At 50.6% G+C, this 13716-nt stretch overlaps 1 protein-coding gene across 13 annotated transcripts in view; it reads right to left on the bottom strand.

Annotated features, from left to right (window-relative positions):
- Positions 1-1748: 1748 nt before the first annotated feature.
- The window catches only part of EPB41L1 (erythrocyte membrane protein band 4.1 like 1), a 119445-nt gene continuing 107477 nt past the window's right edge, over positions 1749-13716 (bottom strand). For all 13 annotated transcript variants that reach the window (XM_047744353.1, XM_047744351.1, XM_047744355.1 and 10 more), the window contains 5 exons: positions 11159-11245; positions 10053-10136; positions 7943-8023; positions 7501-7617; positions 1749-2094 (listed from right to left, as the gene is read on the bottom strand). In XM_047744353.1, the coding sequence (XP_047600309.1) occupies positions 2086-2094; positions 7501-7617; positions 7943-8023; positions 10053-10136; positions 11159-11245 (378 nt within the window). In that variant the 3' untranslated portion in view covers positions 1749-2085. The remainder of the gene's footprint in view (positions 2095-7500; positions 7618-7942; positions 8024-10052; positions 10137-11158; positions 11246-13716) is intronic.

Below are 13716 nucleotides of genomic sequence, written 5' to 3'. Positions count from 1 at the left end.
ATGTAAGGCTGGCTCAGAGGGCTTCCAGGTCCCTCCCCTCTCCCACATTCTCTCCTACAGTCCAAGCCTAGTGCTTGGCACAAGTATTTGTTGAATGACTTCAGTGGCCGCTGTAGAGATGGGGCAGGGCAGGTAAGATGGGACTGAGAAATTAAAGTGCAGTAGGGACATATTCCCTCCAAAGGGGACTCACTGAGTTCCGGGGAGCAGCTCCGGCAGGCAAGCCTGGGAAAGCCCGAGCTTTGGTTGGGGTATTCTCCAAGGGCTTCTGTGGTCTGAAGGCAGTTCTGGAGACTCTGAGGGTACAAGCTCAGAGCTCAGATGCTGGCCGAAGGGGAGGTTTCCAAAGCCAGTCTCACACATAGAAGGAGCCTCTGAGCAACACATTTCTTCAGTGGCTTATTCAGGGTGGGGATGGAACGGGGGGTGGGGGGTGGGGGAGGGTGGTGGTAGGAAAGCCTTTGGAAATGAAGTTTTGTCCTATCAGGGCCTGCCCTTGTTCAGGGTCTCTGCCATGGGTGCTTTGGCCCAGGAGGAAGAGAATGAATGTGGGAGGGGAGAGGACCAGAGCGAGCCAGGCTCTCCGGACAGCCAGGTAAAGCCACCATTCTCTGCAGTGGCCAAGGGTGTCCCATCTCTTTGCACGGGGAGTCAGCTGTCACAATGTGGTCAGGGAAAAGACATGTGGCTGAAAAAAGAGAAGACTGAAAACCAAAGCAAACCCCCTAGGGGGCTATGGGGGCTGAGCCGGGGACCCCTGTCGTGGAATCCTGACCCTGGACCCCACAGCTGAGCACACATCAGGCCCTGGTGGCTACTGCCCAAAGCGGGGAAGGCATCTTGAACTACATCTGGGTTTCTTCCTCCTTGCCAAATCCCTGCCCCTCCATCTGGGGACCCCACCCCTCCCCACCAATCAACCAATTACAAATACCACACACTGTATTACTACGCTGAACCGTCAGCTCCTCCAGCGAACAGCCCACAGCCAGAGTCCAGGTCTCCTTGGCTGGGCCGGTTCAGTGCGATCTAAGAACCTTGGAATACATCAATCACAGTCGGATAATTATAATTTTAAAATGTCAGCTTCATACTTACCAGCACTGTTTATTTTAATATTTGTTTCCTGTTATATATCATATACATAACTTAAAAGCACACCCATACACATCTCCTACAAGCTGCACCTTCATCATAACAACCCATGAACACACAATGTCTACTTTCCTTCCTGTGGCTGGGTTTTCTGCGCTTGCTTTCTCTTCTTTTTCTTGTTTCAAACCAGAGTCATCGGCAGGACCGGGATACAGAGGGTGGGGGGAGGGGGAGGAGGGAGCAGAGACAGAAATGACAACAAGACATGTGAGTCGAGGGGGAGGGGAGGCGGAAGAAAGGAAGGTGGATTTTGCAGCCCAGTGTCAAGACCCCAAAAATAATAATCCAGTGTTCCTCCTTTCCAAGTGGGGGGATTTTCTTTCTTTCTTGGCAAACGGTTGACAGCGCGTGTCTCGCTGCTGAGAGTTCTCTTGCTTTGCTGCAAAAGTGTTTCCTTTGCATTGCAGTGGGCAGCACACGCTTCAGGACAAATGGAATGCTCGTTCGTCCACGCAAGGTAACGTGCAGAACCAGGGTCGTTTTGGACTCCTATGATCATCGTGGTCTGGCTGGCTTTTGTCGTTCCGCAGGGCTTCGAAAGGGGGAGTGAGAGATTACTGTCATTTATATATATATATATATATATATATATATATATATATATATATATACTTTTTGTTTTCCTGAAAAATCCCACCAGTTCTTCAATTTGTCTGCAAAGGAAATGTAGGTGTTCAGATGTTGGTTGTTGCTGTTGGCCGAAGGTGCGGCCAGCCCCAGCAGCAGTGCAAGCACGCGGTGTTTCCTGTATATATATCTATATCTATATATATCTATATATATATGCTTTTCCTTTCCCAGTCCCTCTTCGGTGACAGTACGTCACAGCTGGGACTGCGTTGTTGAGTCGGAGAATCCAGAATGAAGGCCCCTTCTTAACGGTTCTCTGGCTTGGGTTGGACCAGAAGCGCCAGCATCTCTTCACAGAGGTCAGGATTCCTAGAGCCGGAGGCACGGAGGGAAGGGGACACGAAGGAAGAGGACAAGAAAAATTAGTAACTTTTTCTCATTCATCTTTAAATACACGGCAAGAGGTGGTTTTAGCTCCCTTTCCTGTATGCCCTTTATTATGGCTCAGGAAGATCAAGTGACTTGTCCAAGGCCACACAGCCAAGACCTGAACCCACATCTGTCTGGAAATCTGTCCAAGTTTCCTTAAACACTAAGAGGCTCAGATCACATGCGGCTCACCTTTTCTTCCTACCTCCTCCTGGTCTAAGAATTGTTTAGTTGTGATTGCAGAAGTTATTTGTTTTTCCTCTCTGATCTCCATGGGCCTGTGTGTCCTGGGATTAAACCCCAGGGAGCAGCATTTCCATAAAGAAATTGGAGCTTGGATTCCAACTCAAGATTGACTCCAAAATTTTGTGGTCAAGTGCATGGGGTCTCCAATCAGACGGCCTGAGTTCAAATCCCATTCCATGGGCTACAAGCTCTGCCATCTTGGGTGAGTTTCTTAACTTCTTTAGGCCTCCTGTGCTCCTCTGAAAAATGGGTGCTTCCTCACGCATTTACGGGGAGGATTCGAAACAAAGGTTAGCAAACAGGAACCACTAAATAAGTACCTGACCGTTCCTATTATTACTACTGCTATTGTTAACTTAGCCATACACCGTTTGGCTCTCCTTGAGGGCAATGGCTGCCTTTTACTTATCTTTGTCTTTCTTTCTTTCTTTCTTTCTTTTAAATAATTTTTTTAAAAGATTGTATTTATTTATTCGACAGATGGAGATCACAAGTAGGCAGAGAGGCAGGCAGAGAGAAAGGAGGAAGCAGGCTCCCTGCTGAGAAGAGAGCCAGATGCCGGCCTCGATCCCAGGACCCTGGGACCAGGACCTGAGCCGAAGGCAGAGGCTTTAACCCACTGAGCCCCCCAGGCGCCCCTATCTTTGTCTTTCTAATGCTCATCACTGTGCATGGTGCATAGCAGCTCCCCAGAACCACTTAACGGTGGGGGGGGGCGGGTAATCCTTTCTGCCCTTTCCCACTCACATAGGGTCCAGTGTGAAGGGAGTCATAGACACAAAATCCTTCTCAGTTTAGTGGACAGATGGGAAAATGGAGACCCAGAAGGTTCAATGTCCCAGTGAGTTGGTGGCAGAAATGAGACTAGAACCCAAGATTCCTGCTTTGAAACAGGTCAGTTTTTTTCCTCCCATGTCATCCAGATCTTGGAGGTAAGGAAGCTGGGTGTTGCAGTGTTGTGGAGACAGGTCCTGTCTGAGGGATGTGGGCCAGTGGGAGAGATGGAAGAGAAACTACACATCTGGCCCAAGAGCTGCAGGGAGTAAAAAGACCCTGTCAGATGGGTGTGCTTCCCACACTCAGAGCAAGAACTTCAAAGAGGAGGAACTTCTGGGAGGAAGGCCAACAGTCAAGTGCACTCTGAACAGACGTTTCTGGAGGATTCAGGGAGGGAAGAGAAGCTAAAAACCAGCAAGATGGACACCTGCAAGGAGCCAGGGCTTGTGCACCAGGCTGGCAGTGGAAGCTTACAGTCTGACTTATCCAGGGCTCTCGTCCATCCCTGAACATGGCGAAACCTTGGGGGATAAGGATGCGGGTTCACAGTGCTAAGGATCTTCTGTATGTGAGGCGCCGTCCTTGTGTGTCACTGCTGTGGACTGAATATTTGTGTCCCCAACCCCCTGACCAAAATGCCTATGTTGAAGCCTTAATTCTCAATGTGAGGGATTTGGGGGGGGGGCGTCTTTGGGAGGTACTTAGGTTATGAGGATGGAACCCTCATATATAGGATTAATGCCCTTATAAAAAGATACACAAGAGAGATTCTCTCTCTCTCTGCTCTGCCACTTGAGGACATATAGAGAAGACAGCCACTTGCACCTTGATCTTGGACTTCCCAGGCCCCCATACTTGGGAGAAATGAACATGTGTTGTTTAAGCCACCCAGTCTATGGTGTGGTGTCAGCCCGAACTAAGACACTCACAGATGCTAATTATTATCGCAGCTCCAATTCCTAGGTGAACTTCATTTTGTAGATGAGGAAACTGAGGCCCAGGGAGGTTCCTCTGGGCACACTGCTAGCAGGGAGTTTCGGGCTCCAAAGGGTGTGTTCTTCGTGCTCAATTCTGCTAACTTCCTGAGGAATTTTTTTTCCCACAGTGGCAGGCTGCACTTGAAGTCTTATAGCTCAGTGTAAACATGACGTGGGATGTCTTCAAAAGACTTTAGACACTTCAGAAATGCCAAGGACATCTAAATGATGCCATACTATAATTTATTCTTCTTAGTTTATTATATCAGAGTCTGAATGTGCAGTGTTTTGACAGCTTAATTTGAGTCAATAATAATCAGAATCACCCTTAGCTTTTACTGAGCACTTACTATGTGCCAGGCGCCGTTGTTAACTGCTGTGCATGTAGGATCTCACCAACCCTGTGGGATAAGGAGGTTAAGACCACAGGGTGGCTCTGGAGTCTCACAGATGAGCTTTGACTCCCTCATCAAGACCCATGGCTCCAAGCAAGTCACCTAACATCTCAGGGGCTCAGTTTCTTCATTTATGAGAACGAGCAGATAACAATACTTTGGTCAAGTGCGTGTCCTCATGCCTGGAAAAGTACAGACACTCCACACATTTCAGCAATTGTTGTCATGGTGATTATGGTTGCTGACCATTAGCCGATGAAAAAAGTGCAGAGATTAAACAATCTGCTCGAAGTCACATGGCTAAGGGCAGGCAGGGCTGAGACTGAATCAGGTTTGCAGGATTCCAGATCTTTCCGTGGGCTACCAAGATATATCCATCCATCAAACTGACATGTTTCAAGCACTTTAAAAAAGAGTCTTCAAATTCAGAGAAGACCCCTCCTCAGAATGAGAGAGTCTGCTGATATTAGGGGTCAAAGGTGTTTCCTAAGTAGTGTAAAGCATATGGAGAGAAAAGGCAAGGGAGAAACTTCTGTCTTTCCAGGGTGACACGAACAAGGTGAACTTTACAGAAGGATCTGAGAGGGAGAAGGAGAGGAGAGACAGAGGGAGAGAGGGAAGGAGAGACAGAGAGACCAGAGGAAGGGAGATTGAGGAAAAAGATGGAGAGAGAGGTAGAAGGAGAGAGGGAAGGAGGAGGGTGGAGAGAGAGGAGAGACAGAGAGTGGTGGTATGTGGACGATGCCATCAAAGGAAGAACAGAGGGGTGAATGAGACTGCCCAAGTGGGCAGATGTAAAAGGCTGCATGGTGTTTGTTGCTGGGTGTGTGTGTGGCGGGGGCAGGGATGGCTAGGATACGGCAGCAGGGACGAGAGCCCTGAGCGGTCAGGGAAAATGGGGAGGCAGGAGCCTGGGGGACTGGCTGGAAATGCCCCAAGAAAGATGGGGAGCAAAAAGACAGGGAAAGGAAAAAATAGGAGAAACACGTGACAGGTACCCTACGAAAGCAAATTGGCAGCCAGAAGGCCATGCCTGGAAAGGACTTGCCCCTTCTCTCTCTCTCTTTTTTTTTTTTTTTTTTGCAAGTGAGGAAACTGCTTGCCCAGGAGGGAATGGCTGGGACTAGAGCCAGGTCCCCAGATTCGCAGCACAGAATTCTTTGCACCAGCGGCTGCCCATGGACTTCCTAAAGACCAACGTATAAATACAGATTCCCAGGTCCGGTCCAGCCCTTCTAAATCAGACTTTATGATCTTAGATCTCCAGTACCCGTATTCCCCCGGTGATGCCGCCAGTGCACTACCACTCGGAGATCTGGGGGACAACGGGCAGGAAAAACTGGACGATGGAGGGGAGAGGAGGGACAATTTGCACGGAACTCTGAGGAAGGCTGGGAGGAGGCTCTGCCCATGACCAGCTTCTACTTCTGTAGAAGCAGTGCTGTCCAGCAGAAATAGAAGTGAGAGCCACGTATGGAATTGAAATTCCTTTAGATAGAACTCGCTAAATTTTCTAGATATTTCCAATTTCCTTAACCCTTCTAGAAAGAAACTTTTCATTTCCAAATTAAAATTCTAAATTTCAAATTACCATAAAAAGAGTAAAAGAAACAGGGGAAATAAACTTCAATAATGTATTTTACCTAACCCAATTCATCCAAACATGATCATTTGAGGATGTAATGAATAGAAACACTATTGAGACATATTGCAGGCCTTTTCTCATATTAAGTCTTCAAAACCCTGCATGCATTTTACCCTTAAAGCATGTCTGATTTCAGATTAGCCAACTGCAATTGCTTGACAGCCATGTGTCTTGCACAGTATGAAGAAAACCTGTCCATCACTGCAGAAAGTTCTGTTGGACAGCACAGTCTAGACCAGGGCTTGGCAGCCCTTTAAGGTGGAAGGAAAATGTTTCAGTGCATTTTCTTCTGACAAGAAGGGAATGGTGATCCACATTCTTGTATCTTTCTAGAAAACACAGTCTTATTCATCAGGGAAGAGGGCCAAAGGAGATCTGCTGCTTGTAGGGGTCTTTGAGACGAGTTCTTTTTTCACTGTAGCACAAATCCAAGTATATAGCCCGACACATTTTTATATATGTCTACACCCATGTGACCTACCCCATTCAAGATGCTGACATTTCCAGCACCCCCAAAGGTTTCTCTGTGACTCTTCCTGTCAATATCCCATCCCAGAACTAAGCAGTATTCTGACTTTTATCATCACTGATTAGTTTGGCCTACTTTTGAACTTAAATAGAATTCTCCCACTCAACTCAATGTCTGTGAGATTTCATTTTATATGCCTGATAAAATTCAGTCAATTTCCAGAGGGACCAGAAGAACCCCTCCCCCAATTTAGGCTAATGAAAGCCCCATCTGCTATAGCACCATCTCCTTCCTCTTGTTCAGCAAGGCATGGTCCATCAGTAAGGAAACAGAAAAGTAAGTTTCTGGCCCAAGGTAGCCTGAGAAGTCAAGGGTTTGCGATCTAGCAACACAGATGGGATCAAGGACTCTGGTCATCATATTTTCTCCTTAGCAACATCCAGTGTCCTGTGATGGAGGCAGAGATTCAGGGACAGGAAGGTGGCCCTTGGCCTGAGGGGCCTTTTTCTGGCTTCAGGTTTTTAGGTAATGGCCAGTAAGGCTATGCTTGTCTCCAGCTGTCCCGCCTCAGGACGGGCTATCCACCCTCACTCCCTGGCCTTATCATGTCCAGATATACTTGGGCCTGAAACCCCCAAGAAGCCAAGGAACCAGTCTTCCCCACCCCATTCCCCACTCTGATTTGTTATATTTGAGGAAGCTACTTCTCTCCTTTGAGCCACAAACCAGGAACGTGGGGACTTAAAGCTGTGCTTGGGACCAAGCCACCTGATGGAAACAACCCTCGGAAGATCTCACTGCCTCCCTCCACTGGCTGCTGAGCCTCAGAGGTCTTACCTGTGGCTTCTTGTCCCTCTCCTCTGGGGACGGGTCTGTTTCTCTATATACGACAGCTTTGGTTACCAACATGTCAGGATGCTGCAGCTTGGCCTCCTTGATGGCCAAAGCCAGGGCCTGGTAGACAGGAGCAACAAAGTGAGGAATGGATATCGAATACAGGAGGGACCATGGAGACCGACAAGCTCCTTCCTGTACAGTTGTGGAAACTGAGGCCCAGGAGAGGCACTGGTCAAAGAGTTAAAGGGAGAGCCCAGAGCTTTGGGGTCTCTGGCTTCTTCGGGCTCCCATTCTATGCCCCTTCTTTTGGGGCTCCTTGTCTGAATAAGAATCAGCATGAAATGCACTTGATCCTCTGCCCACAAGGGCAGCTGTCCATGGGTGACCCAGTATAGGAGGGACTGGGGACTGCCCCCAGGATCAGCGTTCCCTACCCCCATACCTGGTCTTGATCAACATCTTCATCCCCAGTGATGATGATCCGCTTCTCGATCCTCGTCTCAGAAAATCCCCCTTTCACAGTCTGCAGAGTGAAAGGGCAGTAAGGTCAGCTCTGGGTCCTGCCAGGGTGTGACAGGGTACCCATCCAAAGCACCCCTCAAGGACGAGGCTGGAACCAGCAGTCACCTTCTCTCCTGGCTCCCTCTTCTGGTTTTGGGGACTTTAGATGGCACGTCTTGCCCACGGCTACCACTCCCCCAACTACCAAACTGCCCCCTCTAGGTCTTCTGAGCCCAGCTCAAGTCATGTTTCCCTCATCCAGGTTGGTGACCCTGCCCTCCTCCTGCCTTGGTACTCCCCGACCACCAAGTCTGTCTCTCTTGCACCACTTCCGGGGCTCTCTGCCTCGTGCTGACCTTGGGTGCGTGACCCGGCCTGGCTCGCTAGGCTGGAGCTCTTGAGGGCAGGGGCTGCATTTTGCTCATTTCCGTATCCCCTCCGTCCCTCCCCCCTGTCCAATCTGACCAGGGCAGGTGCTAAATGCAGAGTTGTTGAATGAACACATGAATGAAATGTGAATGGTGACACGGTTCTATCTTAAATGACTTCAAACAACACTACAAGAGAAAACCACGTTGGTGATGCTTATAACGTCCACTGTTTTCCAAAAGGGCAGGATTTGGGCACAAGTTTAGAAGTAGAAGATGGGGAAGGAACTAACTGCTTGGCATATCAAGGAGGGTGACAGCTGAGGGAAATCCCAGCAGGAGCCAGGAACAGGCAGAAAGATGGGGACTCCTGGTTTGCAGGGAGGAGGGAGGGGAGCAACTTGGGGCAGAACAGTTTTCTGAGCTGTATGCAGCGGGGTGTGTGATGGAAAACCCTCCCATAAAACTTTCAGTGAAGTCAACATTGCTCACAAATGCTTTTGGTGGGTGGGAAGGGGGTGTTGTGGGGGGAGTTTCCTGGGAACGTGCAAAGGTGCTGAGGCCTGCACACACGGGATGGGGCAGGGCTGGGACAGTTGGTGTGTGCAGAAGGGCCGGTGGTACCTAGCGGACTTCTCCCTCAGATGGCTCGGCAGAACCTCCCCCTCAACCTGCCTTCCCGGCCCCTCTCCTCCAGGCCTTCTTCTCTGGCCCGAGCCCCCTCCTGCCTCCCTCCTGGCCACTGGGGCACGGAACCACTTGCCTTCAGCCTTCTGCGCTCATTGGCTGCATCACAGCTGATGTACAGGGAGAGATCCCCTCCCGTAGCCCTGCCTCTTCCTTCCCCCACCAGTCCAGGGCCCCCATCCCTAGTCACTCCATGCCCCTCTCTCTTCGCTCCCCCATCTACCTGTGCACACTGATGGACCTAATCTCCTCTTCTTAAACCTCTTTGTGCTGGGTCACTCCCCAGTTAAAAAATCTTGACAGTGTTCCAATGGCTCTTAAACCCTTCCTAGTCTCATCTGTCCTGGGCTTTGTCACGTTTGTCGCTATGTGGCTTCCCCTGCCTCCAGTCCACCCCAATTTCCCGCAGCTCTGCCCCCTCCACGCTACTTCTCCCTGACAGAGACCCCCTGCTGCCGTCCCCACAAACATGCAGCACTTCCAGCCGCCACCTGTGCCTCTCGCACAGAGGCGGGCAGCAGCTTGACGTTCACTAACAAATGTCAACAAATAAACAAATGCAGTCTCTGCTCCCATCTCCTGCGTTGCTTAGAACATCTGTGTCTGTTCTCTCATCCCTCACGAGTCCTACCCGGCTCCTAAGACCCCGCACAAATCCCACTTTCTCCAGAAGAGCCCTCCTCACTCTCTGAGGCTTCCTTACATCACCCTTTCTAAATCCTGCCAGCACGTAAGGTCTATAAGGCGCAAAAGCCATGGCTCCGAATTGCTTCCGGGAAGGGGGTCTTGTCCCCACCCCCCCTGCCAGCCTGGCTGCCGATGATGAGGGGCGGGGCCCGTGCCTGGCATGACCCATAGTACAGAACAAAGTGCATAGAACTCCAGAAGCTAGACCACTGCCGGTCTTCTGTCCATGATACAAGGCACAGCGATGGCCATGACCTTGCCCAGCCCAACAGCCAGGGTGGGGGCCGACGGTGCCCTGCTGCTACTCACTTTGGTAACATGGGTGGTGGTGGAGGTGGAGAGGGTTTCCGCGGTGGCGCCGTAGGTGCTGGTGAGGACATCTTTCCCGATGATCTGCGGAATATAACCACCCCCACCCCCGGGATCAGGTAAGGACACTGGGCTCTGCAGGGTGGGGGTGGGGAGAGTAAACCAAGGGGGCCCCAGAAGGGTGAAGTTTGGAAGTCCAAGATGCTTCAAATCACTGATTCTAAGAATTCAGGAACACTGGAATCTTCAGAATCTTGATCCATGACATTCTCAAACCACTGACTCTCAGACTCCTAGAACCTGAGATTCCCGAGGCCCAGAATTCTAACAAGACCCCAGATTTTAACAATCCTGGTAGCTGGGGCACCTGGGTGGCTCAGTTGTTAAGCATCTGCCTTCAGCTCAGGTCATGATCCCAGGGTCCTGGGATCGGACCCCGCATTGGGCTCCCTGCTCCAGCTGGAAGCCTGCTTCTCTCTCTCCCACTCCCCCTGCTTGTGTTCCCTCTCTTGCTATCTCTCTCTGTCAAATAAATAAATAAATAAATAAATAAATCTTTGGGGGGGGGGGAAGAATCCTGGCAGCTCAGAAGAATGAATGGGGGATCCAGAGTAGAAACAGAGCCCTCCCAAACCCCACCCTGTAACAGCTGGGAACACGTGGCCTCCGGGGCTAGACAAGGAGAAGGACAGGCTTGGAGAATGCAGGAGATGCAAGAGACTTCACAGTGACAGCCTCACGCTCACGGGAGCCATTGAAAGAGCCACGTCCAGAGTGCAAGCCTCTGGATTCCTAGTCCATCTTTCCTCCTGGGCAGTAAGGACAGCAGATGCAAATGAGCTATCCCATCACAGGCATCACCAAGGAGGGGGCTGCATCACCCTAAGCTGCAAAGCCCTCTGGTGTGTGTATGTTGGGGGTGGAGGCGATGGATGAGACTCTGGTGGGCACAAGGGAGCCCTACAGGCATCTGAGAGCGATCCACGTTCCTGGCATTGTGCTTCAAAGGGCAGCCCACTGGACTCTACGCTGTGCTCACTCGGGCCACCTACAGACTGTATTCTCAGCACAGAGTCCCCTAGCCTGAGCTGGCCCTACCCACTTACCGGAGAAAGAGAACGGATATCCGTGGCCACCGTCTGTGGGCCTGGAATCATGGCAGCTGCCCCCTTCCCGGACTTGAGACTGTTCTCCTGGGGAAACAATAGTGCTCAGATGGCCGGATCTCGCGTGAGTGGGCCCCCAGGATGGCCAGAGCGCACAGCTGTGTTGCTCTCACGGCCACGAGGTTGAGGAGTGACACTGTCATGCACTCAACATGCGCACACACACACCTGCTCTCATACTTACTCTCTCACTGGCTCACGCACTCACTCGTTCAACATGTACGGTGCCTGGGGTCAGGGACAAGGGCAAACGAGACATGGCATTGCTCTCAGGAAGCACTACCAAAGGAGGGGAGACGTTCAGGCTCTCGTCCTGGCCCTGCCATGATCTAACCCCATGAGCTGGGCACAGCCACCTCCGTTCCACAGGCCTCATGGATTTACCTATAAAACGGGACTCCTGCAATGTCGGTTTGCTGATGGTAACGATTATAGGGGAAGCTGTGCGTGTGCAGGGGTAAGGAGCACGTGGGAAATCTCTCTCTATATATATCTCTGTACATATCCCCATTTATGGAGCATACGGGGTCCCTTCTTCTCAGTTCTGCTGTGAAACTGCTCTAAAAAAATAAACTGCCCTAAAAATATTAAGCCTTAAACATTTTTTGTAAAAAGACACCCTGCCCAACTCCCTCAGAGACATTATGATGTTAACAGAGGAGAAAGGGCTTGGCAAATCCCAACCTTAGGAGAAAGGGCTTGGCAAATCCCAACCTTAGGATAAACACAAGAACACAGGCTAGCTACCAACAACATAATAATACCTACTTCTGAGTCCTTGCCATGCGCTCGGTATTATGCTAAGGATGCGCTATCTCATTTAATCCTCAGAACAACCACAGGAAATTGTTTTAATATTCCTGCTTCAGAGTTGAGAAGCTAGAAGGCCAGAGAACATCAAGTGGCTTATTCATGTCCCCCCCACGTTTGTCAGACTCCAAGCCCAACGTGCAACACTTCTCTGCCCTCAGAACGCTCACCCTGTGGCAGCTCTCCTGGTCCTATGGTGGATTCTAACTAGAGACTAGAGACTCGTGCCCCACGTTTGTCAGGGGGCCTGGTCGCCAGCCTCTACCTCCCACCTTCTGCACCATCTTGGGCTCACCCCATTCTGTCCAGGGGCTCAGAGCTATGTCTGTCCTAGCTGAGCCCTGGTCCTGGTCTGTACAACCTCTGCCTACCAGGGGACAGGTAAGGATGGCAGCCCTCTCTCTGTCTTCACCCTGCCTACCACTCCCCACCTGACCCGGAGCCTGCCTCCGACCAAGGCAGTGACCTTGGCTTTTACCTGGCATTCTACCAGTGAGCAACTTTCTCAGATGGAGTCCCAGAATGTGGCCTGGCAGTAGGCCAAAAAGTGGACAGACTTGCCCACAGACACAGAAGGAAGCTCCACATCACTCATCATAAGGTAAATGCAAATCAAGACTGCAATGAGCTATCCCGTTACACCTGTCAGAATGGCACGTCTCAAACAGACAAAAAACAGGTGCTGGCGAGGATGTGGAGAGAAGGGAGCCCTCGTGCCCTGCACACGGGAGTGCAAACTGCTGTGGCCACTCTGGAACACAGTATGGAGGTTCCTTGGAAAAAAAATTAAAACTAGAAATACCATAGGATCCAGGAACTCCAGTATTGGGTACTTACCCAAAGAAAACAAAAACATTAATTGAAAAGACATACGCACCCCCATGTTTTTTGCAGCATTATTTACGATAGCCAAGATACGGGAGCAGCCCAAGTGTCCACCGGGAGAAAATGGATAAAGAGGATGTGAAATATAACGTTCTTATTCAGCCATAATCAAGAATGAGATCTGACAATTTGCAACAGCACGGATGGACCTTGAGGGTATGATGCTAAGTGAGATAAGTCAGACAAAGACAAATGTCGTCTAATTTCACTTCTACGTGGAATCGCGCAAACCAAACAGACCAATGAGAAAAGCATAAACAGATCATAAATACGGAGAACTAGGAGTTGCCAGAGGGGCGGGGGGGGGGAGGGATGGGCAGCCAGGGGTGAAGGGGAGCGAGAGGTGCAGGCTTCCGGTTCTGGGATGAACGGGTCCCGGGCATGAAGGGTACGGCACAGGGAACACAGTCAGTGGTACTGTAACAGGGTTGTGTGGGGACAGATGGCAGCTACACATGCGGTAAGCACAGCATACACAGAGCTGTCAAATCGCGATGTCATACACCTGAAACCAACGTCACACTCTGTGTCAACTGTGCTTCGATTCAGAAAAAGGGTGGCGGCAGCCTTCTGGGCCCTGTGCTTCCTTGCTGCCAGCCTCGGAGAGTCACTAGCCCCTCTGAGTCCTACTGTTGCTCCAGGCAATTCTCCCCTTAAGCCTCTTCATCTCCCACGGCTCCCTCTGCCCCGGACAAAGCCTCACCTCCACCTTCACACTGAAAAGGGAGGCCACTAAAGGGGACACAGGTCGTTTGAAACAAGGCACCATCTGTACTGCCCGCCTCTCCTTTATCTCCGGCCAG

This window comes from Lutra lutra, chromosome 9, assembly GCF_902655055.1.
Source record: "Lutra lutra chromosome 9, mLutLut1.2, whole genome shotgun sequence".
NCBI lineage: Eukaryota > Metazoa > Chordata > Mammalia > Carnivora > Mustelidae > Lutra > Lutra lutra.
This window is presented reverse-complemented; position numbering and strand designations above follow the sequence as displayed.